Source organism: Gopherus flavomarginatus, chromosome 7 (genome assembly GCF_025201925.1).
Source record: "Gopherus flavomarginatus isolate rGopFla2 chromosome 7, rGopFla2.mat.asm, whole genome shotgun sequence".
Classification (NCBI taxonomy): domain Eukaryota; kingdom Metazoa; phylum Chordata; order Testudines; family Testudinidae; genus Gopherus; species Gopherus flavomarginatus.
The window spans coordinates 78,078,469-78,103,659 of NC_066623.1; the positions used below are offsets into that span (position 1 = coordinate 78,078,469).

Genomic DNA, 25,191 nt, shown 5'->3' on the forward strand with positions numbered 1-25,191 from the left:
CAGTGGTGTCTAGAGGACCCCAACCGAAACTGGGCCCCTGCTGTACAAACACATCATGAGAGGCAGTCCCTGCCCCAAAGAGCTTACAACTTAGATAGACAAGGCAGACAAAGGGTGGGAAGGGGGAACAAAGGGACAGTGAGAGGAAATTATTTGCCCATGGCCATACAGCAGCTAGAAATAGAACCCAAATCTCCATCAATTGCCCTAGCTATTAGACTACATCAGTTCTCATTCTGAGGGCTTAAGTGTAATTTAGGTAGCGCATAATCCTCATTCCAGCCCTCTGCATGATGGGGAGGGGAATAAATCACACACAGAGGATTTAGCTTATGTTCCCTATTGCCCCTCAGTGCCCTAAGTCACTGCCAGAATGAAGGCCTAAGCCAAGAAAAGTTTTATCTTTTGCACAAATACAGATTTGACATTTTTTCCAGCTTTGCTCAGGACAGTCATTAAAAAGCCTAGGAAGTGAGCATACATGAAATCATTCCTTCCGTACAGGCAGACAGATGGAGAGAAATTCCAGTCTGTTTCCACTCTTTTGTCTTCAGGGCATTTTTGGAATTTCCTTCAGGAAGTGAGAGGTTCTGACCTAAAGCCTTCCTCAGTTAGTAGGCTCCAGTTTCCCACAGTAAACCTTGCACAGAAATGACGTACTGCATAAGAAGGTGAGTTTTATCTTTACGCCCCAACTGTATCCTGTATAAGCTCAATGAAACTTTTAAAGTATTACCTAGAGGGAATGGCAGCAATAGGGGAAATGGAAGAATCAAATCTTGGAAGAAATACAGTAGCTACTGAAAAACATTGGTCAGATCCTCAGCTGACAAAGTCAGTGATGTGACATTGATTATACCAGTTGAGGCTCTGGCTTATATATTTTAAATATAAACCACCTTGATGTTTGTAATAAGCTGATAGCAAAATTCACAACTATTTTTAAAGATTTCCTCCCCCATATTCATAGATAAAGATGACAAAAATGGGATTGGTTAATATATAACAATTTCTAATGCATGATCTCCTGAATTACATGGTATTTCACTTATTCCATTCTGGACAGTAACTGCAGTAATCTCCATTATTTGCCATAGTGAAATTTCTTGCTCCAGAGCATAGATATATCTGGGTTTTTTTATTGGCAACCATCACCTTTCTATTGGAGCACTTGTTTTTGTACCCTTTTATATTGCCTTGTAAATAAAGGTGTCATTATGGATCTATGTCCTTAATTGAACAGAAATGTCATGCACAATCAGCTTGATCCAATGTCTATTGAAATCAATGAGAGTCTTTCCATTGACTTCTATGATCAATGAATCATGCTCCAGATCTTGATGATAGTACAAAAAAAATTGTGAAAGTAGCATCTTAAAAAAATCAGTTTATTAATGCTTAGAAATCAATAAAGCTATGTGCAAATTGAACAATAAAAGTCAAACATTTTAAATACTATTTAAAAAAAGAAAAAAATCAGTTTAATTGCACTGGAAACCATACTACAAAGACAACAGTCTTATAGAAAATCACTTCTAGGTTTCAACAAATAACTGTACATTAACCAATTGTTCAGCTACCCCGATACACTTTTTTGTTATAGTAATGCTCTAGGTGTTTGAAGACTTCTGCATCTCGTTAATTATATATATTGTATACATTCAACCCCCTTAATGCAGGTTAGAAAAATACTGGAATAGAAATGATGCCATAAAACAAAATACATTCAATTTAAATTAAAGATATTTCTTACGTGAATTGATAAAATACAGACATCTGTGCTGAAATTATGAACATTCTAATACAAAGAACACAAAGTAAGTGTCAAAAATGTCTTGCATTTTGTTATGGAAGTACATTTATATGTCATCAATAGCCATGTCAAAATCCTTTTTTGTTTCTGTGAATCTCATGGTATTCTATACAGATTTTCTAATCAATCTTTACTATGGAAACACTATGGGCCAAATCCTGAAGTTCTTTTTCAGTTTTTACTCTGTCCTTACTCAGTCAAAAACACTGATGCCAATAGTACTTGATACTACAGACGCTCCCCGGGTTGCAGAAACCCGACTTACGGAAATCTGAACTTATGGAAAAAGTTTCATAAGTCCCGTAAGCTTGTGTGTGTGTGCGTGCGTGCGCACGTAAGTAATTGTTGGAGATATGTTCTCGACTTACGCAAAACTCGACTTATGCAAGGTGTTCTGTTCCAGAATGCCTTGTGTAAGTCGGGGAGCTTCTGTATTATATTTTCTCTTTAACTCTCGTTTTATCCTGTAAGTATTATGGTCATGTAATTTATTTCATACTCAAAATAACAAATCAATAGATATATGGAGCCAAATGCTATTCTGAGCTCCTCCCATGGAATCCTAGTGACTTCTTTGGGGTTATATGAATGCAGTCTAATGCAGAGTCTGGTTCATGATCTTAAAAGTAATATGGATTTTCAGCACAACTTCACAGAACTGATCTTGCTAAAGAAAAGCTTTGGACGCCGCAGATGAAATCTTATTACATCTAAAAACTCAGGAAAGTGATGCCATCCTGTGGTTGTTAGTGATCTAGATTACATTGGTGTGATCTCCTTCCTGCTACGTGCCAAATGGCAAACACTTGTAACCCAGGATAGTAGAGCCATCCCTAAACTTGGTACAGAAAGATCTTTTGTGTCAGGGCTTTTTCTGCAAGTAAAGAAATAATAACTTCACATTCTTCACAAAGAAAAAAAAACAATTCCTTCTTCCACCCTCCTCCTTCTGCCTCTCAGTCATGCACACACTCGCACACACACACGGCACCATTTCACCAAGGCATCAGTCTTTCCAAGTTATGAATACTCCTGGCAATCCTGAGTCTGCCTCAGTGCAAAGACAAAACATGCTCCAGAGGGAAATGTTTTCAAGCCAGTACAGTCTGTCCCACTTCCTGAACTCCACCCTTGCAAGTGCCCTGCTTGCCTCTTCAGAACTAATGCTATCTTGCTCACTTAGGCCATCTCTCTGGAGTTGCTACAGTGAGCAGGTAGCTTCTTGTCTGTCAGTTTTCAAAGGGGAGGCTTTAAAATATGCCTCCAATGGATACTTCTAAGAAGACGAGGTGACATTGCCTGAAGACATGATTGTCTCCGGGCAGTCACCCTCATCCTTCTGTGGGTGGGAGGAATTGTCAGATTTGCTTCGACTGAACTCCATCCCTCCTATGATTGGCCTCTTGAATTTGGCCCCAGAATCTGCAGAGGGGCATTTGCAACAGCACAGGATCTTGATGAAGGCCCTCCGCATCTCTTTGTTGGTTAATGTATAGATGATAGGGTTCGTGGCTGAATTGAGCACAGCCAGTACTAAGAAATACTCAGCTTTGAAGAGGATTGAACAGGCCTTCACTTTGCACCCCACATCCAGCAAGAGTAGGATGAACAAGGGACTCCAGCAGGCAATAAATGCACTCAGGACAATGATCACTGTCTTGAGCAAGGCTAGAGATTTCTCTGAGCTCCTCGTGGCTTTGGTAATGTTTTTTCGAAATGTCAGCCTGCGGCTCCTAGTCCTGACCATGGAATAGATCCTGCAGTAGAGGACGACAATGGATAATAAAAGACCAGTGAAAACTGTGGTGCAAAAAAGAATATAGTGCTTATGGTAGAGGGGCAGCACAGTGGAGCAACTCTGCAGACGGTCGAGGCAGTTCCAGCCCATAATAGGGAGCCCCCCTAGGATCACGGATATCACCCAGCAGGCACTGATCAGTAGGAAGGAGCGGAAGCTGTTGCTCCCATTGTGGAGTTTCATCTTCAGCATGGTGATATACCTCTCAATGGCAATGGCCAGCAGGCTGAAAACAGAGGCTGACAAAGCTACAAACATGCTGCCTTCCCTGACAAACCACTGGGCAGGGGTAAGACTGTAAGTTTTGTGTCCAGATAACAAAAGGTTAGCAATATAAGCCACCCCAGCCAGCAAGTCTGAGAGAGCCAAATTCCCAATGAAATAGTACATGGGTCGGTGAAACTTCTTGGTTTTCCAGATGGTCAGCAGGACAAAAATGTTTTCTAAGATGATAAAGCAACAAATGATGATAAAAACCACTGAGGTCACTTTTATTCCACTGTCTGCCTTCTCATTTAACTTCCCTGTGTAGTTGTAATGTTTCTTAATGATTTCAGAGTTGACATAATCGCTGACTGAGTCATTGAAGACTTTCTTCTGGCGGCTGCTGGTAGAGCCCATGGTTCCAGGCTGAATGGCACTTCTCCAGCCACCCACCAGAGGGTGAAGTCAAGTAGAAACCTCACCGGCCACCCTTGTGGCAGTATCTTCGAGGTGGAGGCTCCACTGTCTGGTACTCCCTGGGTAACCTCAGACGCCACAGCCCTTAAAGCAGGGGCATAAACAAAGCAAAGAGTCAGATGAAGGGATGCAAACAAGGTGGCAAACTGAAAACAATATAAAAGACAATCTGTTCGTTTCACTGCATGTCAGATTTAAATTTTAGATCACAAACGAATCAGTAAGGTCCATTCACTCTTTCCCCCCACCATGTAAAAAAAATGGTTCAGCAAATTAAATAGATATAGCTCATCCAATAAACTTTTTTTCTGAATGCAGATTTGCACAAATAAGTAGGAGGCAATGGGGCTTGCACTGAGTGTCTGGATCTCACTCAGTGCGAGGGATCCAAGGTAAGTCAATGGAAAATGCAGGTTCCATCTGTCTCTCTCAATTTCTCAAACTTTTGACATAGGAAACACCTTTTAAAAGTTCAGTTTTAGACAGAGAAAAGGCTTGATTTGTTTTAAATGCAACTGAAAATGCACAAAATAAGTCTGGCATGAAAATCACTTGACTGGAGCGACCTCACTGTTTTTCCACTATTAACATTCTAAATGTGTTGTGAGGGAGGGCAGTTCTGCAAATTATTGATGCCATCTTGAGAAGAGGTAAAGGGGTGAGTGCTCACTGATGTGTGTAAAGAGAAAAGCTGCCCCAATCACTTTTATTTGCCAAGATCATCCTTTGCAAAAGTTGTTCCAGTGTAAAATTCAGAAAAGCAAATAAAATAAGCTATCAAACACGTTTTGAAACAAAGGAATGAGCAAATGTAATTTGGAATGTAGTTACTGCAAAAACAAAAATACATGTATAAACACACACAAAAGTAATTTTATAAGGCTTGCAAAATTATAGGTGTCACTTAATGGTGGAAGTAAAACAAAAGCAAATTAGCTGTGTTAAATAATGCAAGGAAAGCAGAAAAGAAAAGACTACAGAAGTAGAGAAGCAGAAAGTGGAGTCCCAGGTGCCTAGCATGTTAAGGTGTGATATACAGGAGTGATTTACTGAGTGATCAGATTATTACTTCTCTATTAAATTCTCTGAGAGATCTCACTAACAAATTTGTGTAGTTTTACTGTGAAATATTCTTTGCCTACTCCTGGCCAAACACAGTTGCTAATGCTGAATAGTTGACAGCAGCTAAGGACACTGGCTATTCTACTTCACTCTTCAAAACGAGAATCACAAAGAAGAAACGACATGAATTCTGTGTTTGTATGGTGCTTGGCACAATGAGCCTCCATTCCTGGATGTTTCTTAGGTACACTACCATAATAAACATGAGTAATAATAATTCAAGCTAAACCCACATCTACTCCAGCAGAAAGTAAAGGGAGGCTCAGCTGCCTATGAAGGAAGCTCTTGAGTCATTAATCCATCATTTATTCTGGGGAAGACTCACTCGGAGCATTGATTTCTAAATGGGGATTTATACCAAAAAGCTTTTCCTAGTGCCAGCGTCCCAAACTGTGTCCCCAATGCTTACCTTGCTCAGAAAGGATTCAGTCTCTGAAGCCACTGCATTGCCTGCGCTCCGCATCTCTGCTGCCCCAGAAGGAACTCTCAACTTGCATAACAAAACCAAGTTGGCTTTAAACGTTTCCTTTAGCTAGTGGTCTCCACCCCTTGGGTTTCCTATTTTTCTAAAAAGAAGATTTAAGCAGCTCTTTAACTCTTCAGTGACCACAGACTGATTGCGTTGCATCTGCTCTGCTGGGTTCCTTGAAACACAGCTAAATTAGAGGTCGGAACCCTAGACAGGGTGCGGTGCCCTAACTGAAATCATTCAACTAGAGAAGCTGTGGGCAGCCAGGCTCAGCTCTCCTCCCACCCTTTTCTCTTGTGCTTGAGCTAGCGCTCCTCTGCCAGCTGGGAAGGGTTAAATCCCTTCTCCCTCCTGCTGCAGTGGCTGTAGCAGATCGGGGGCTGAGTGTTTAACACAAAACACACATGGAAAGAGGCGCTGAGGAGCCAGCCTCAAAGCTGGTGGGAGCCCCTCGAGGAATCACACTGGAGCTAGCTTGGTACAAAGCAGGTCTAGCCTCTTCCTCTCCCTTCTACCCCCCGATTTCATAGTCAAGTCAGCGACAGGATTCAGATGAGGAGCTGGGGAGACCCGAGATTTCAGCCAGAGGAGGTGGGGGAAGACCTAGCACTAAATGACTTCATTCTTTCAACCCTTGAAAGACATTCCAGGCTCCCAACTCCCGGAGACCCCCTGCTTTAGGCACTAGGCAATGTCGCCATCTCTGGGCTCTTTGCTCCAGAGGGGCGGCAGTGCCCCACAGGAGGAAGGGCTGTTTGAATCGTGCTGGCTCCCTCTAGTTGGCTTAGCATGTTTGAAATGCCTGTCGAGATGCTCGCTTTGCTAAGCAAACTGGATTGAGCTAACAAACCCTTCTGCCTGGCAAGGCAGGGCAAGGGTGTGGTGAGTGGAACCCTGTACATCAGCTACCCTTGGAAAGCTGCAACTTGGCCAGGAAAACTTCCTCCTTCAGCCCCTGTTGATAAACGATGGCGCTGCTGGTCTTCTTCCTTGGCACTGCTGCCCAAGAATATCACTGCAGCAGCCAGGACCCCACTTCTGCCGCCAACACTAGGATAGTGATGACTGAGGCCTGGGCTCCCTCTTCCACCAGCAGACATTGGCAGGGTCCCGCAGCTCCAAATGTTAATGCCAGGACCTGCCTCTCTCCTGAGAGCAGATGACCTATGCTGTGGGCAGTGTGCTCCACTTGAACTCCTTGACCGTGTGCAATGACAGCATATTCAGGGGCAGCAGGTTTGTATAATTTTTGGTGGTGCCCAGAACTGGTCAAAGTCCTGACCCCCCCCCAAAAAAACCTCTGCATATTGGTGCACATAAAATTAATGGGGTGGGGCCCAGGGGTTTGGAGTATGGCAGGGGGCACGGGGCTGGGGGGAATGAGAGCTCTGGCTAGCGATGAGAGGTTTGGGGTGTGGGAGGGCTCAGGGCTAGGGCAGAGGGTTGGGATGCAGGCTCTGGCTGGGGCCAGAGAGGACTCCACAGTCCCCCCAGCCCTCTCCCTGCCTGCAGCAGCGAGCTCTGGGGGAGGGATCGCCCACTTCCCCCCTGGCAGCACACTCACCAGGCACCATCACTGCACGTGCTCCTTAGGGCTGGGTCCCTCTCAGGTCCGGAAGTCTCCTTGCCTCCCTGTGGTGTGTGCCAGGGATGGGGGTGGGGCTGTCATCATGTGTGCACCTCCGCCCTCCTCAGCCTGCCGCTGGTGCTGCTGTTTTGTAGTTGGCAGTGACTGGTGAGGGAGTGCAGCGCAGAGCAGCAGGGCAGCCATCTGCTGCCCAGGACACAGGCAGGGATGCTCCAGGGGAGGTGTGCTTGGGCAGCAGGCAGGGCTGAAGGATTCTCCAGGGGAGGCACGCGGAGCAGCAGCCAGGGCTGGGATAGAGACCTGGCCCCGAACATTGGTGGAGCCGGACACCCGGGCCCTGAATTTTTTGGAGCACGGGCCCATATAACTTGTTGCCCCTGAGCATATTGATCCCAAGGCCAGGGGTCACAGGCATAGGTCTTTTATGCCAAATAACTAATCCAGCTCTGATTCTTCCCCCTCCGGCCCATTAATTCCAACATCTACCTTTCCTATGCCAGCCAAAAACAGAGGACCACGGGTTCCAAACTAGGATTTGTCAGATGAGAAGGAAATTCCAGCATCTCTTCTGTTCTTTCCCCACAAGAGATTCTCTAGGTAGGGTTAAGAGGTAAAGAAATCAGGATGACAATGATGGAGACCATACCAAAAAATAGTGTCACAGTGTGCCATTTGTATGTCATTGCATGTGCTTCTGTTTCAGCTGTGGATTTTAGAAGTAACACTTGTGAAATGAGTTGGAATAAAAGGTCTGTATTTGCCTCTAAAAAAGGAACATTTCTCATTCTTTTGTGCCACACTGTTATACTTGACCCCCTTTTGTGGTAAAGTTCTTACCTACAAAAGGCAGTGTGGATTAGTGGAATGACCATGTTTTGGGTAGCCAATAGCACTTGAGATCTGACACCAACTCCCCGTGTAGCCATGAGTAATTCACCTAACTTCACTGTGTATCAGATTTCCCATCTGTATAAAGAAAAAAAAAAACCACTTACCTTTTGAACTTCCCTCACAGGGTGTGTGCGCGGGGGGGAGCATCCTGAGGATTGATTAATATTTGTAAATATCTGAAGATGTGAAGCACTTTCATTTTGAAAAATGATAAATATTTTACATTCATTATTATTAGAACAAAAAAGACAGTGACAGTGACTGGTGTTGAGAGATAGTTGGCGGATACTCCATGGCTAGAGAATAATGAGAGAGAGAGAGTGTGTGTGAGAGAGAGAGTTACATGAGGTTTATTCACTCTCCTTTTAAACTTCTGAAAGAAATACTATTCTGTAGTGTTTGGAATATTAACCCTTACTTGGGTTGTTGATGTGGCTAACCACGCAGAAACCCCTTCTTTTCCCCTCCCATGCACTGTTCTCTTTACCCTCATCCCAGATCTTATTGTGAATTGTGATGTTCCTTTATATTTAGATTTTAATAAATTAGGTATTTTATTTCACCTTACATGCAATTCAGTTGGCAATCACATTGCCACACAGACCAGAGTATCTCATTTTATTTATGGTGATAGTCATGTTTCAATTGCTCCACACCTCTCCTTGAATGACTCAGATAAAATTGTACTTGAAAACAGACATTTACTCATCTACCACAAAACTAGAATCATGAAAGTTTTTGAGACTGGAGGAAAATACAGCCGTTAAATTGCAACTGTCAGAAAAGTCATGCAAAAATAAATCATGCTTGAGGTTGACATATGCATCCCCTTGTAACTGTCTCACATACAGAAATTGCATATGATAGTGACACCCCTTATTTAGCTCATTTATTAAGACAACTAAGTGGAAGTCAAGTATTTTTTTAAATGTGTTCCTTTTCAGGAAATACATTCTCATGTAACCTTACCCTGAGATAGTAATACATGAAAGTAACATGCTGTACTTGGGGACTGGATGACTCAGGGTATCTCTGTAGTGAGATACACAGGGCTTTCATTTTTAGGCATCTGGTTAAAATCCAGCCTAAAATGGTCCTGGCTGAAAGTTGTCCCCATCTGACTATTCAGTGGCCTGTGTAAAATGGCTTGGTAATCTCAATCCAGTTCACAGGAATCAGGTGCCCACATCACAAAATCCAGAATCAATGCTGGTTGACCACCCCTACTTGTCATGCATGTTGGCAGCTCGGCAAACAACAAATGGTACATGGAGGCTGAATTATCCTCTAACCCTTTCAAATATTCTCCCTAGAACAGGCATGAGGCATGTTATTTGTTACTATCTTTCCTCTATTTCTTTTGTGATCTTTTTGTTCTCCAGGTGCATCTCCTTTTCTTCTCTCCCAGCCTTTTCCTCTGCTTCTGCTCTTCAGCACTTTTTCCAAGGCTGCTTTCTAATGAGTCCTTTTGGTGCATTTCACTGGATTACAAACTACAGGAGCACAGGCAAAACCAAACTTTTCTGTTTCTGGCTCTTGAACAGGCTGAAAAACTCCTGTTCTTATCCTGACATCTGAGAATAAGCACTTTGCCTTATGCAAGCATTATTTCTGAGTCACAACAACTGATCCAGTATTGGAAAGGATGCAAACTCCAGGGTTACTCTTGGTTTGATTTCGCAACAGGCTATTTAACTAGCCTGAATTGACTATGAAAAGACAAGTGGAGCTTCAAAGAGGTCAGAGCTAGGCAAGAGACAAAGACTTGTTAACTCTGCTGTGCACCCATTTGTCCAAGGATAGGTTCTCTCCATAATGATTCCATATGGAGGAGAATCCCCACCCTTCTTTCAAAGGTTCTACCATTCTACTCCTTTTAAACTGTATACCAGGGGTAGGCAACCTATGGCACGGGTGCAGAAGGCGGCACATGGGCTGATTTTCAGTGGCACTCACACTGCTCGGGTCCTGGCCACCAGTCCAGGGGGCTCTACATTTTAATTTTAAATGAAGCTTCTTAAACATTCTGAAACCTTATTTACTTTACATACAACTATAGTTTAATTATATATTATAGACTTATAGAAAGAGACCTTCTAAAAAGGTTAAAATGTATTATTGGCACGCAAAACCTTAAATTAGAGTGAATAAATGAAGACTCAGCACACCAATTCTGAAAGGTTGCTGACTCCTGCTGTATAGTTTCCTCTCTTAAGACAATAGGAGTGCATAAAGAGCTAATGAGTGCCCATCTCCAAGTGGCACTGCTACCGCTCCAGGAATTGGCCAGCAGGAGGTGACTACATATCTAGTGAGTTCCCCATCTACTGAATTTATCACCTTTATGGTCTGAACAAGATATCTCAAACTGGTTCCACACATGGGTACTCCACATCACAGCATGAAGTGTTACTGTCCTGTCACTTTTTAGTTTTGTTTTGTATAGATTATAACAAATCAGCGCTGGTAAAGCCAGGCACAGTTGCATTGACTTGCTTGCTATTCCATTGCAAGTCATGGGAGAAGCACCCAGGTACATCAGGACTGAGTTTGGCCAATGTCTTTCTTTTGGCTGTGCTGTGACCTTCTTCTTTTTCTTTCACCCTTATTGTACCAATCCGAAATTTAAATAACATTAAATGAACATTTTGTGTCAAAGTAAAGCTGCAGGCCAATTAAGATGATTAAGTTCTTGTATAATTGATATCAGTTGCCCGAAATTTTCTTAAGAAATGAGACTGTGAAAACGATGACCCAAAGCTTATGTATTACTTAAGGAATGCCATCTCAAACCCAGTGTGAACAGAGACATGATGAGTTTTTATATCGGATAGGAAATGGCCACAAATTTCTCTTCAGCTACTTATGAGTAGCCGGCTCTGAGGGAAACAGTAGGTCACCTGAATATGTATTTGTGCTACTTACCATTGTTTTTGTCTATTAATGAACTAGTTTATACTAGCATTTCATTCTTCCTGGTAAATGACAGAAAGGGAACTTTTCTGTTAGATCTCTTAAGTTTCCTAAATTTAAAATGACTACTGGCTCCACTATAAAATCGAACATCTTTGAGATTCCATATATATGGCTCATTTGAACTTTCTACTTTGGAATTACCTATGTTCTAGATCAGGAGAAAGGTCATCTTTAGCCCAGAATTAGAAAACAAAGGGACACTGTCGCTGGATATCAAATATATCAGAAAGCAAATTTCAGTGGGATGGATGTACCAGTTAAATGTCTAGCAGTGGACTGTTATACAGCAGCCACTTCACCAGTATGTTTTCTTAAAAAGTTGGGTGTCAAGAAACCATGTGACTGGGAAAGTTTAACTACTGCATCCAGTAGTTAGAGCAATGGTTCTCAAACTTTTGCATCAGTGACTCACACAGCAAGCCTCTGAGTACGACTCCCCCACCATCCACTCTGTACATTTTTTGTAGACTGTCCACAATTTTTTGCAGTCATTTCTGCAGTCAAACTTTTGAGTCTTTGAATGCAAAAAGTGTGTGTTTCTTTAATAAGACAAAATGAAACTGGCAATCAGGCACCATGAGAGCTGTCAGGGCTGTTCCTTCAAGTAAGTCAAGACTTGATGGTCCTTGAGAGTGCCAACAGTGTAGCTTTGCCCAACTGAGGAAGAGTTCAGAGAATAGCCTGCAGTGTCCTGGAAGAATTTACAAAAAGAAATTAAAAGGGGAGAAATGTCAGCTACAGAATGGAAACTCTGAGTCAGATTCTGATCTTTGTTGCACCACTGTAAACCAGCTGTAACTACACTCAACTTCAGTAGTTTCTCTGGATTTGTACCAATGTAACAAAGATCAGAATTTAGCACTCTGCTCATAGTTCAATGGCAGGAATCTCAGATTGCAGATCAGGATATATTGGTTCTGTTCCCAGGTCTCTGATTGACTTGCTATATGAGCTTGCAAAAGTCACTTAACCTCTTAGTTTCTTCATCTGTAAAATAGAATAGGGCTACTTACTTACTCCCTTATGGAAAGCACAGATGGATATACTAAGTACTGTTTTATTTTTTTATTAAGAAAAACACTTTGAATATGTTATAGCATGCTGAAGTGAAAAGGAGTGTTGCCCATAACTGAAAGCTGGATGGAGGAGACAATCCTGCTTCCACTGAAATTAAAGTCTGATTTCTAAAGATATTTAGATTTTTAAAATGCAGCTTTCAAAAGCCCTTGGTGCTCATTCCTATTGATTTCAATGAGAGTTAGGCATCTTAAAGGCTTCTGAAAATCTCACTATGTGCTGATTTCCATCTTTAGGTACTTTGAAAATCTGGGCTGCAGTGCCAGAACTCCAATAAGTATAAACAAGTCCAAGTCTTGACTGAAGCAGGGTCCCAAAAAGTAGCAGCTGAATTTAAATACAGTGAGGTTGAGCAGAATAATTCAAGCCATCCAAGGAAAATATTATAGAAAGACCTGAACATCAGAGAAACTGATTATTAAGAAAATGTGTGTGTGAGAGAGAGAGAGAGAAACTAAGCCACATTTAATTAACTTTGTGCACATAAGAGTCAATATCATAAGCTATTGACAGGAGCTTTAAAGGTAACAGAACAATGTAGATGTGGAACAGTTTTGTGCAGTTCAAAATGTATTCGTGTTTCGGTTGTTGCGGGTTAAAACAATCTGGTTTGAAGTTATCCTTTCCATAATGGATAGGTTAGGTGAATCAGTTTTTTGTTCATGTTCAAAGATTCGAAAAATTCCAGATCTTCTTCCCTCAGATTAAAATCAAAAACCTGTGTTTGGGGGAAATAATACAATTAGAGTAAAGAAGATAAAGATAGATTGTTTACTATAAATATGCTCTCAAATAGTAAAATCAGGTTTCATTCTATTGTTAAATATCGTAATATTAATCATGATGAACTTATTTAATGTGTATATGGGTGTCATAAGAGCCCTGGGGGTTTAGATTATAATTTAGCATTAATTAAACCGACTTCTATTTCAAAGTGATATTGAAAAACATATTTCACTTATTTGTTACAAAGCCTGAATTAGTGTTTTGTGTTTCCACATAACGGAACTTATTTTTGTGAACTAGACCAGTAAGAAATGGGTGAAATCAGGAGCGGCTTAATTCCAAAACAGTAAGAATTAATAGGTGTTAGCACATTAGTGTCTGAATTACAAGTACAGCACTGAGTTTATTAATGCCACTGCAATAGACAAAGAAAGGAAGAAAAAAAGAGAAAGTCAGCAGCAGGAAATGAAAATAGGATTGAAAGGAGTTCAGTAAGTGACTTGAAAGACTTTTACCAGAAGTCATTGCATCCAAAGTCCTAAGAAACTTTACTATATCCCATCACTATGTAACTTTTTATGCACTTATTAAAATATAGCAGAAGTGCCTTAGTGCAAGTGGTGCAAGCAGTAGTGCAAGTGGATAACATAATTCTACTACATTTTTGTAAGTAAGATAGTCTCAAACTCACTTTTACTCCAATGATGCAAATCAGTCAAGCAAAATTCTACTGTTAGCTTTCTCTGTCCCACCAGCTAACCTGACAATACTGGACAGAGCATCAGAGTTAAATACTGAAGTCTAAAGAGCAAGAATATAGTCTTAACTGAAATATCTGCCGCTAACTGGACCTCATTTATGTGTCATTCTGAAAGAAACTGAGCCAGAAGACAATTCCCTCGACAGAATGGATAATGATAATCATTTTCCAGATAAATCAAAGGTGTGTATAGCTGTACACCAGTATTTTATGATAATCATGCTACACTGGACATTTCATATGATTAAACAAAAACATTTGCTGTGCCATTAATATAAGGCCTCTATTAAAATAGCCTACTCTTTCTATGCCAAGAAAGTCAATTTAAGCCACAGTACAGGACTTCCATCTCTATACTCCAGAAAGTGATCATTTACCAACCTTGCCATGCACCCAGTTGAATGATTTACCACGAACTCCTCTAGCAGTGGCAGACTTAATTTATTTTCATGGGATGGGTCTATGCTGTGGAAAGCCATTGGGGAATAAAGAGCTCACAGAAATGCACTCTCCCTTTTCTCTCATTATGAAACTGTAAAAAGTCAGATGAAAAAGGGAAAAAACCCTGTATTTTGTAGCCAAGTTATGGATTTATTTAAGGTCGGCGCATCCTCAGTGGAATGAAGCCTTAGCTAAAAAAACCTAGAACTTCCCTTTACAAAAACTGAGGGGGGGGAGAGAAGCTAACCATTTATGGAACTATCATACAGCTGATACAAAGCCTTCTTTAGTAGTTCTGCTTCTGAATTGCTCTCAGCCAGCCTTGACAAGTCCACTATTCAAAAGGTACATCAAAGATGCCCCATGCAGAGGGCTGGCTGTACAGGCTGAGCAAGAGGGCCACTGATGGCAACATTTAAAAGCAGCAAAACTTTATGGAGTTCTTTGCATGGGTGACTGAGAACTGGTACAAGTGGCCCTCTGGGCATTTGCTTAGGGCAGTAGATCTCTTAATGCTGGCCTCGTTCAGTTCACACTTAGGAGAGATCATCTGATGTTATCACTAGTGGATATGTGTTAAACAACCACTGGGAGGGGGGATGCAGTAGTATTAAAACTGAGCCAAATTAATCTGAGAGTCTATGTTGGCTTTTATTTCAGTGGATGCTGAAGATACTCAGAATCCTGGAGGTTTGAGGTCTTAACCCTGAAGTCCTGGTCCCATTGCAAGTCATCAGAGTTGTTCTTTAATCTCTTGGCAGTAGCTGTAATTATTCCTGTTTGGTGCTGAGGATGGATAAGTGGCTGTTGAATAAAGATGGCAAGTAAAGTCATGTTTATGTCATAACTATCACATGAGCTCATTACAGGGAATACAGTTCAAATGTCCCTTCAGAGGCATTGCATTCTCAAGTCTACCAAACAGTATCACAAAGTGTTACCACTAGGTTGACCCATCTTTACTTCTGTTGGGTACATTGAAGTCAGGGACCTATTTCTCAGATCTTCAAAGCACTAGGAAGAGATTTAACCACTTTGTCTCCAATTAACATCAGCAAGAGCAGCATCCTTCTAGTATAGTGCTTTGAAAGAGTGGTGTTAATGTTATCAGCTTTCCTGTCAAAGTAAAGCAACTACCTTTAAAAGGAAAAGAGGTGATGTTTACCCCAGTGCACAAGGGTGGCAATATACATTTCTGACTTCTTGACAATGAGGGCTTTTGAACTTATAATTATGACAGCCTGTTTATTACATGTTGTTCAGAAAAGCAATACAGCTACCTTTAAGTTTAGATTGTGGGGAGAGATATTATAGAATCTCTGATTTTACGCAATCACTGCTGCAGCTTGGTCAGAGATGCCTTATGTCTGCACTTTACATAACGACCACTTGGATTTCTCAACTAAAGGGTCTAAAATGCCTTTAATCTACATAGTATAAGAGCTTCCAAGAAAACAGACAAGCATAAAAAGAAAAGGTTAAAAAAAGCCACTCTCAATAGATCAGACAGGAAGCTACTTGGCTGGGCAGCTACCTCGCCCTTCCCCTTCAATTTTTGTTTATTTTTCTCCTTTCCTTATTTATTGTTTCAAATTAGTTTCCATTCCCTTAGTGATCAGCGTGTTCTAGCAAAGATGGTTGATTAGACTTACATATGCAGTACTTGATTCATGAGTATTTCAAATCAGGTGCTACTTAACCCCAATTAAAGGGGCTGCTCTAATAGCTCAGTGTGCTAATAATATTGGGTAACAAGTGCTGCCCTTATCTTTATTCCAGCTCCTGTTGGTATGGCTGGAGACTACAGTGAGCATGTGCAATAATTATCTAAGCCTTAATGGATGTCTGTATAAAGGTGAAAGAGTTTACTATTTGGAGACAGTCGGTCCTACTGCATTCCATCCGATCTTTTTGTGTATTTCAGCCATTTTATCAAAGAGGCACACCATGATTCTGAATGTGTGTGTGCATATACATTCATTTTGAGAAAATCTGCAAGAGCATCCTCTACCACTCCCTCTTGGGCATTATAATAAGAGGAAACATGAAATAGAATTGACTTTCAGTTTTCATACCTTTAGTGTTGCTTGTTTTCTTGGTAACTGAGTCAGTGTACATCTGCTTCTAGCACAAAATACAGCTGCTCATATCTTGAAAGAAATGCCAAGTGATGCCTTTAAACTAACAGATAGCTCATTTGCCCTCTTTTCCTTCCCCACTATTTCTGATTAGTTGTACAATACTTTAAAGAAATAAGGACACTGTAAGTATATTAGGAAATTGGTATAAATACATCTATACAGAGTTCTCATTCAAGAAAGGCTGAAAGCAGCCCAGAAAATGACAAGAGTTACCTTTTTTAACAGCATTATGTTAACTGTAAAGTCAAAAATGTAAATTACAAAACCAATAAGCCCAATTCTTTCATGGTCCAACATGACAGAAACCAAAAGAGACAAAGAGAATTTGTCCCAATGCTCTTAAATTAAACTAACTATTTTAGTATTAAGCTTGAGAAAACAGTTCACAAGGAAAATAAAGTAGTAACATGCATTATATTCCCAGAAGCCAAGAGATAACAGGATTCCATTCTTATGATACTGGGGGAATTAATGCTTTTGAAATGAAACAATGGGTGCTGATTAGTGATGGCACAACGTGCAAAACTGCATATCACATCAGCCTGCAAGGAAGATAACATGTCAACTTTGTAACAGCATTATGAAACCTATATTAGCTCGAAGTACTGTGCGCTTGACTTTAAAATGATGCTTTTCAGCACCAAGCAAAAACCAAAAAAATCCTTACACCCAGGACAATCAGGTGTAAGGGTAATTAGAGAAATGAGAATTACGAAGTAAAACAGTTACTTTCAGTAACTGTTCCTTAAAAGGAAACAGGCTAGCAATGAGCATTTCATATACATACTATTTCTATCTGATAATTGACACCCAAGCCTTGTGAACATGTTCCTTGCAAGAAAAAACAGATTTCATTGTGTACATAGACCAGCCTTTAAATTTAGAAGGCATGGTTTTGTCGTTAACTTGTATTAAATACTATTCAAGCCACTCAGTAGAAATAAAATGTCTAGTGACTAGTTCAGCTGATTAAAGGGACATATCCCTGATATCTAGTCCAATTAAAAAAATCAATTAAAAGTAGTTTCAAGTACTACACCTGAGATCACCCCTCCTCACCCTCTTCAATGTATGGGGGAGTAAAAAACCTTTCTGTTCCTTTCTGCTGTGATAAGACCCACTCAAACAGAACTGATTAATTGTATCCCTACAGGGAAAACAGTGAGACTGTCACAAAATGTATTTCAGTTCACAAAGTAAATATATTGGAAAAACAGAGAAATAATCCCCCCTCTAACTCTTTCAGGGTTAGTCATCCTAATTTTAGCTGTTACTTGCCCTGTCCTATGATGTGTCCTCATGTTTGGGGAACTTCTTTCCATTACCCACCTAACCATTTGGGTATCACTACTGGAGTCAGGGAGAGAGCTGATGGTGGACTCTCTTGCTTGACCCCAGATTTGAGTAGAAGTAGATGCTATGTCAGGTGTACAGTAGGCTCAGCATAGTGAATAGTGAGCTACTGCAAGGAAGCAGGAAGAAAGCTTGCCTCTGAAGTGACCACTGCATCTTATAGTGGTCTGGAGGGGACACTACAATGAAATCATGGCTCAGTTCTAGCTGCTCAGAACGGTGAAACAAACCACTAGGAATGAGAGCAGAAAATTGGTCCTGCTCTGGCCTAACTAGAACTGTTGAACAGTAAGCTCCCTCAGTCCTTACTCTGACAAACTCCATCCAGTTTTGCTAGAGTAATGTAACTAAGCAAAGACTTCTATATCTGGCACATTTTTTTCCCTATGCATCACTATGCTTGAAAAAAGAGGCAATATTTTGGCGTGATGTTTGTTTGTTCAAAGTAAGTATTGGTAAAACTCTGAACTATTTCCTGTAGTTTCTGAAATATTCCCCAGTGGCAATAAGCAGAGCCTTGCAATAGAAGGCTATTGGTTCACTTGGGTGGTTCTCTTATGTCTCACAATGCATATAAGGCCCAATAAATGCATTAACAGCTTACTAGTGCACAATATGCTTTGTTTTACTGCTCAATTTGAATACTGTTTAATGAATTCCATTATACTACCTTATTGTTCTGTAAAATTACTTTTCAGTTGATACTCACTGGCAGAAATATTTATTTGTGCTTTCTTGCAGAGACCTCCCATGCTCACTTTGCCACTGACTTCATTCATGTCCTCCTTAGAAGATGACTAATGGGCCCAAATTTAAAGAAAAATGGCTTCTCATTTTGGATGTCTAAATGTTATGTGCATAGAGCCTACTTTACAGATCTCAGTAACTCTGAAAATCAGGCTCCTAGCCATCTAAAGTTGGGCATCCAGAAACTGTGGCAGCCAAAATTACAGACCACTTTTGAAAAGTTGGCCTTTAATCTTAGTTAGGAAGAATCAAAATCTTTCTTAGAACACAGAGCTGTATGGGTATAAGTGATGGCACCATTTGGCCTAGCAGGTCTTTTCTTTAAAATTTTGGTAAATGATATTGTAATTTAGGAGATAGGTTTAGGCATATTTTTCTCTTGAATGTTTGTAGAACTAGCCAATAGTTCTGAAGGAACTATTACCAAGAAGAAAACTTTGTCTATATTTTAATTAGCTGTGTAGAAACTAAACTTCAAGGGCAAACAACAATACATGCCAAAACACATGGTTTGCTATAAGTTGGTTCTTGATAAAAACCAAGGAGCTTTGTTTCATGATATAACTAAAACTGAACGGCAGTGGGAAAACTGCCTCAGGAAGTCCAAACACAATATAAATCATAGTCAGATTTTCCATACCTTTCTAGACACAGGAACTCCTAAAATATCAGACCAACGTGATTACATGCTGAATGTTCTGTTGATAAAAGCTTGCAAATATATTTCCCAAAATATATCTGTAAACGGTATGCTCACATTTTTAGCAAAAAAATAAAAAGAACAGTATGTGCTGTGAATGAGATTTCCTGAATGACGGGACCAAAGAGAAAATTAAACTAATTCTTGCTGCACAAAACACTCATGACTGCAATATGAATAAGAAAAGAAAAATTATGCAGATGTTAGATCTGTCCTGTTTCTGCTAAGTGGATTAGCTGGTTACAAACAAGCAAAACAAACTCCTGTGTCAAATTTCAGTTACTAAAAAAAGCAAAGGAAAGAAATAGACATATGGATTTTGGCTGTTGAGTGATAATGATTGTGGCTGTGCTTTAAATATTATGGGCCAACTCTGAACCCTGTGTTATGAGGTATCCTGAACTCTTGCTACCACACACACAGCTCTGCACCAACCTGATTGACCTTACGGATGTTCAAGCCTGTGCGGAAGTGAGCCATAGAGAATTGGCTCAAGGGGTGTGAAAATCAGGTGATGTGATGTACCTTTTGTGTAATGGCTGGAGAATGTGTATGTACATATTTTTATTTAATTTCATTATGAGTTGACTCCAGGGCTGGTGCAACCTATTAGGCGACCTAGGTGGTCGCCTAGGGTACTGGCATTTGAGGGGCAGCATTTTTCTTCAGCGACGACTGCGCCGGCCAGATCTTCATCAGCATTTAGGCGGAAGGAGCTGGGGCAGGAGGGCGCGGGGAGGGCCGCCTGCAGCAAGTGGGGGGGGTCAGCACGCAGGGGAATTCCTCGCCCCAGCTCACCTCTGCTCTGCCTCCTCCCCTGAGCATGCTGCCCCGCTCTGTTTCTCTCTCTCCTAGGCTTGTGGTGCCAAACAGCTGATTGGCGCCGCAAGCCTGGGAGGTGGGAGAAGTGGAGCAGCGACTGTGTGCTCGGGGAGGAGGCAGAGCAGAGGTGAGCTGGGGTGGGGAGTTGCCGCACCGCTCCCCAGGTGGGGGGGAGGGCGCTGCCACAGGGGAGGCGCAGCTGCCACGGGGAGGGTGGGGAGCTGCCGCAGCGCTTGAGGAGGTGGCGGAGCAGAGGTGAACTGGGGTGGGGAGCTGCTACACAGCTCCCTGGGCTGGGGGGAGGGTGCCTCAGAGTGGGGGGGAGAGCTGCCGTGAGGGTGGCCTCAGGGAGGAGGAGGGAGAGCTTCCGCGGGGGGGGGCCTCAGGGAAGAGGGGTTGGGTGGGGAGCTGCCGCGGGGGGGGGGGGTGCCTCAGGGCTGGGGGGTAGAGCTGCCATGGGTGGGGCCTCAGGGAGGAGGGGTGGGGTGGGGAGCTGCCGCTGGGAGGGGGGCACCTCAGGGCAGGGGGGTAGAGCTGCCATGGGTGGGGCCTCAGGGAGGAGGGGTGGGGTGGGGAGCTGCCACAGGGGGTGTTCCTGGGGGGGGGTAGGGAGCTGCTGCAGGGCTCGGGGAGGAGGCGGAGCAGAGGAGAGCTGGGATGGGGAGCTGCCGCACGGCTCCCCGAGATGGTGGGGGGAGCTGCCACGGGGGGGGGGCGCCTCAGGGTGGGGGGGCAGGAGCCGCTGCAGGACTCGGGGATGGGGGAGGATGGAAGGTGGAAGTTTCGCTTAGGGCATGAAACATTCTTACACCGGCCCTGGTTGAATCTTTCTTGCCATATGCACACAGATAAAACTACTGAATGAACACTTACATGAATAAGGACAGCAGGATCAAACCCTATATTTGCAATGGTGTCAATATGTATATCCCTATTTCCTATAGGAGTCTATGCCTGGCATTGGTGATTCCTTCAATGCTCTCCCTCATATGACTAAAATTCCCACAGTAGATCTGCCACAGAAGTAGTTTAGCTTGTACATTTTTTGTTCTGTGTTTCTGTTTTCTAATTCTCTTTCCACATTACTTCTTAGTAATTCTCTGGGGCTGGGACTTTCTTTTTTGTTCTGTGTAAGCACGGTGAGGCCCTGGTCCATGACCGGGGCTCCTAGGCACTACTGCAATAATAAATAATAATACAGTTTGGTTTTTTAACTCTCACTCAGCATTCTCTCCTTCACACTTCTAACCATCTGCCTAACAAGTCACCTGACAAGTCATTTTGCACTGAATCATGTGTTTCTATTAATACCACTTTCCTTTCATTTCATAGCCTAATATTTTCTGTATAAATGGTCCGGTTCAAAGCCCTAATGAAATCAGTTGGAGGCTTTCCATGGACTTCAGATCAGTCTCAAAGAGCACAAAACACTAAGTACAATAAACTATATGCAATTTAACCAATAGAGCAAAATTTTAGACTGAAATTTTTCACATTTGTTTGAGAATATTATCTTAAGAAAATGTTCCTTTTGTATGTTACATATTTTAAATCGGTTATAATTACTGATAGCCATCAAGTTAACAATTACATTCTACTATGAAATGTACAAATTTAAATTGAAGTGTGTGGATGGCTGATCACTGACACAAGAAAAAAAGCTCAAACCTTGCAATTTACACAATACAGCTTGGGTCCCAGGAAACATGCCGCCCCTCATGCATTCCATTTATAATTGCAACATCATCTTCTGCTAGTATGAAATCAAACACCTATGGGAATGCATATGTGGTTAATGTAAAGGATACAGAGACATTATTTAAACCCACATTTAATTTTGTAGCAGGCTTTTATATTTCCTCTGCCCTCAGAACGATTCCTTTTCTGTTGCACAGGAATAGAACTCTTGTAAAGTGAGGCTGAGAAGCTTCCTTAGGCCCTTTCCCCTTTATTGTGTCTGCTGTTTACATTTAAACTTAGCTACACTATTTTCCAGAAGGGGCAGGAAGATAACAAAAAGGTAATATGAAAGCTGCTTGTGACAGCACTCCATATGGCCATCAGGAAAGATATGTGAATAACCTGATTGCTCTCCCTCTGCAAGCCTAAGCTCATCACTTCTCTGTCACAGACAGACACTAGGTCCAGGGAGTCGCAGCACCTCACCATAGAGAGTCCCTAAGAAGTATTGGTGCTTTAGTTAAGCCAGCAAACCAAAAGCTTTACACAGATTCCAAAGTACGTATATCCCTTCAGTACTCTTGAGGAGAAGGACATACATTGTGATCTACTAGCAAAGTGCGTCATCACTTCAGAGCTGGATTTCCCCTATGGCCCACTCGGTGCTCAGCAGAGCTCCCTTTCACTCCACACAAGGACGCACTGCAGTGAGCTGCTGCCAGGCAAACTCCTCCCTCATCCTGCAATCTCTGGCTGCTGGAATGATCCTTTTTAGCCATAAACTCAGTCCTCAGCCTACTTAAACCTAAACAGGGGACCCACCCTAGGACTGAAGATATGTACTGCTAGCTTAAGGTTATCTTTGCTTCCTTCCCACTCCACTGTGCAGAACACGGATCAGTCATGGTAAGGGAGGCCTGGGCCCAAATGTGAAGGAAGAGACAAAAAGAGTAAGAAAAACAAATGCAAGACAGATGTAGTAAATTACATTTAAAAATTCCTTAATAGAAAGTTAAATGTCAAAATGTGACGAAGTGGTGCATGTGACTAATTTATATGTACACATACCCAGTGCTGTGAGTGAAGGGCAATCGATTCCCTTGCTCTGGTAAAGTTCATCCTCTTTTCTGCTAACCAATCTCTGCCAGAGAGATCTTTAGGAGCAAGGCTAACATTTATTTCTGAAAATACACTTCTAGCTTTTGTAAAGCACCAGCACACTATTAAAAATGGTTCCAGAGGGATGATAGATGGAAGGACTTCAGCCCACGATTTACTTGTTGAAACACTGACATTAAGGAAAAGGAAGAATCAATTACAAGACATAATTCTGTATAAAACAAACACTGGATGTCACAAACTGAGATGATGTCAGTCCCCCTTTGGTTCCAACACCACCTGCTCTGTGCTGGGACCTCCTGTGGATGGATTGGGGGTGGAGTGGCTGGGAGGGAGGCAGCTGTGCCAACTCTACAGCTTCCACCAACACGGCTTACTGAACCTGGGATATCCCTAAGACAGCCTTTGCAGCCCCCTCTGCACTGGCCAAAGGTGGGTCTCAGTACTACAGTGAAATCCTCCCACTGTCTTCCTATGTGCCTAGCACAATGGTGCACTGATCTTGGTTGGAGCCTCTGGGTGCTACCAAATCCTAATAATAAATAAAAATGAATAATAATAATGAAAACAAAACTCACAACTTTATTGTTATTCCTTGATCATTGTTTAGATGCAGTAGGTCATCAGACTGTGTGTTTTATACATAATTATGTCTTCCAATTGATTTACATTTGTGCATATCAGAAAGCTGATTTTCCCACTGTCTTACAACAATTTTATGTTGCAGTACTTGAACTGATTTTAATGGAATTGCACTGGCATAAAATTGGTATAGCACAGTGGAGGGTCAGACCCTAAACACTCTATCTAAAATAATTTGGGCATTAGTCATATGAAGCCAGTAAACCAGATCTTACCTCACAGTTTTCCCGTATTCTTTCTATTTTTGTAGATTTTGGAATAGTGACAATCCCATTCTGAAGAATGTAATAATTTTCATCATTAAAAATAAGCGTTATTCAAAAAAAAAGATTCCATTTTCAAAACATCTCTTAGAGCAATAGTTTAACCTGAGTTTCCTTCTGAGACTTTGATTCTACTCTTCAAATTCACTGGAATTTCTGTGCAGCACTATTTATAATCACAGTTACATACACTATATATAATTCTAACACATTTTACATGATTTTCCGTTCAGTATCCAACATTAATTCATATTCACTGGTTAGTGCTATATGTTGAGAGAAAGGAAGAGAATGATGAAACTCACTGACTGAAGCGTTTATATTGGAAAAATAACTCTTTTCATTTGTAATTCCTTTTACTTTGCTGAAACCAAAGATTATTTCAATGGTAAAGATACTGTCATGTACAGCCTAGTATATTCCCACTACCCATTAAAAGCACTTAGTTCATAGGACAACAGCAGCAGCAGATCAGATGTAAAATCACAATTTCCTGTGTATGTTTTGGTTTGATGCATAACAAATATATTATCTGAACAGAACTATTCCTTTACATTTACCTCTTTAAATAGACACCATTATCTTGCTGCCCTCTCTTACCTGTATGCTCCAACGTATACAGATCTGTGCAGGGGTTTTGCCATATTTCTTTGCCAGCTGAATTATATTAGGATGAGTCAGAGCTTCGCCTTTGGCTAATGGGCAGTAGCCTTCAAAAACAATGTTTCTACTTCTACAATAATCCACCAGCTCTTGGGGCCTTTGGAAAGGGTGATATTCAACCTTTGATAAGCAAGCAGAAAATCTAAGTAAAAACTTTGATTAGAATGTATTAAAATACAGTTTTCTCTTTGATAGTAAAAATATGATTGACCTTTCTTTTTTTTAAATATAATAGAATGACCATGAATGGAACCACGGTATTGCTGTAAGATGTATATATAGCCTTTCATCATCTTTAGAAGACTGTAAGAGGGAATTAATGCACAAATCCTCTACATTAACTTACATAGCAATTTTCCTGAATATATTAAGGCCCTTTCCCTTGTGATCATGCCATGTAAAGTAGCTGCTTCTCCATGCTGCAACTGGAGTTTCACTCCTGTTCACACAGAACTGATATTGCACAGTATTCTTGAGGAGGCATACAAGTGGTAACACAGAAGGGAAGAGCCCCAGATCTATGCATAGGTAGTCATGACTTAAAGCCCCCTTTGCTTTCCCCTATTCCACCTCCTTGCCTCATTTCCACACTTTTAATCCTCTTTTTAATGACACAAAACTGAAGGGAGCATAGAAGTCTCTGATCAAAATAGAATACCTAGCACCAGGGCTTGGAATGTCAGAGTGAATGCAATGAGCATTGAAATTATTGGCGAATA

General features: G+C 41.5%; 2 protein-coding genes across 2 annotated transcripts in view; both read right to left on the reverse strand.

Annotated features, from left to right (window-relative positions):
* Positions 1-1,372: 1,372 nt before the first annotated feature.
* On the reverse strand, positions 1,373-6,279 carry S1PR1 (sphingosine-1-phosphate receptor 1). Its single transcript, XM_050962374.1, has 2 exons — positions 5,824-6,279; positions 1,373-4,376 (listed from the first exon to the last, which is right to left on the reverse strand). The coding sequence occupies exon 2, from the start codon at positions 4,230-4,232 to the stop codon at positions 3,090-3,092; it is 1,143 nt and encodes a 380-aa protein (XP_050818331.1). The 5' UTR covers positions 4,233-4,376; positions 5,824-6,279; the 3' UTR covers positions 1,373-3,089.
* Positions 6,280-8,966: 2,687 nt separating this feature from the next.
* The window catches only part of LOC127055429 (glyoxal reductase-like), a 93,949-nt gene continuing 77,724 nt past the window's right edge, over positions 8,967-25,191 (reverse strand). Inside the window, 4 exon segments of the mRNA XM_050962380.1 lie at positions 8,967-13,053; positions 13,056-13,133; positions 23,762-23,821; positions 24,410-24,592. Coding sequence (XP_050818337.1) covers positions 12,979-13,053; positions 13,056-13,133; positions 23,762-23,821; positions 24,410-24,592 — 396 coding nt within the window. The 3' untranslated portion in view covers positions 8,967-12,978.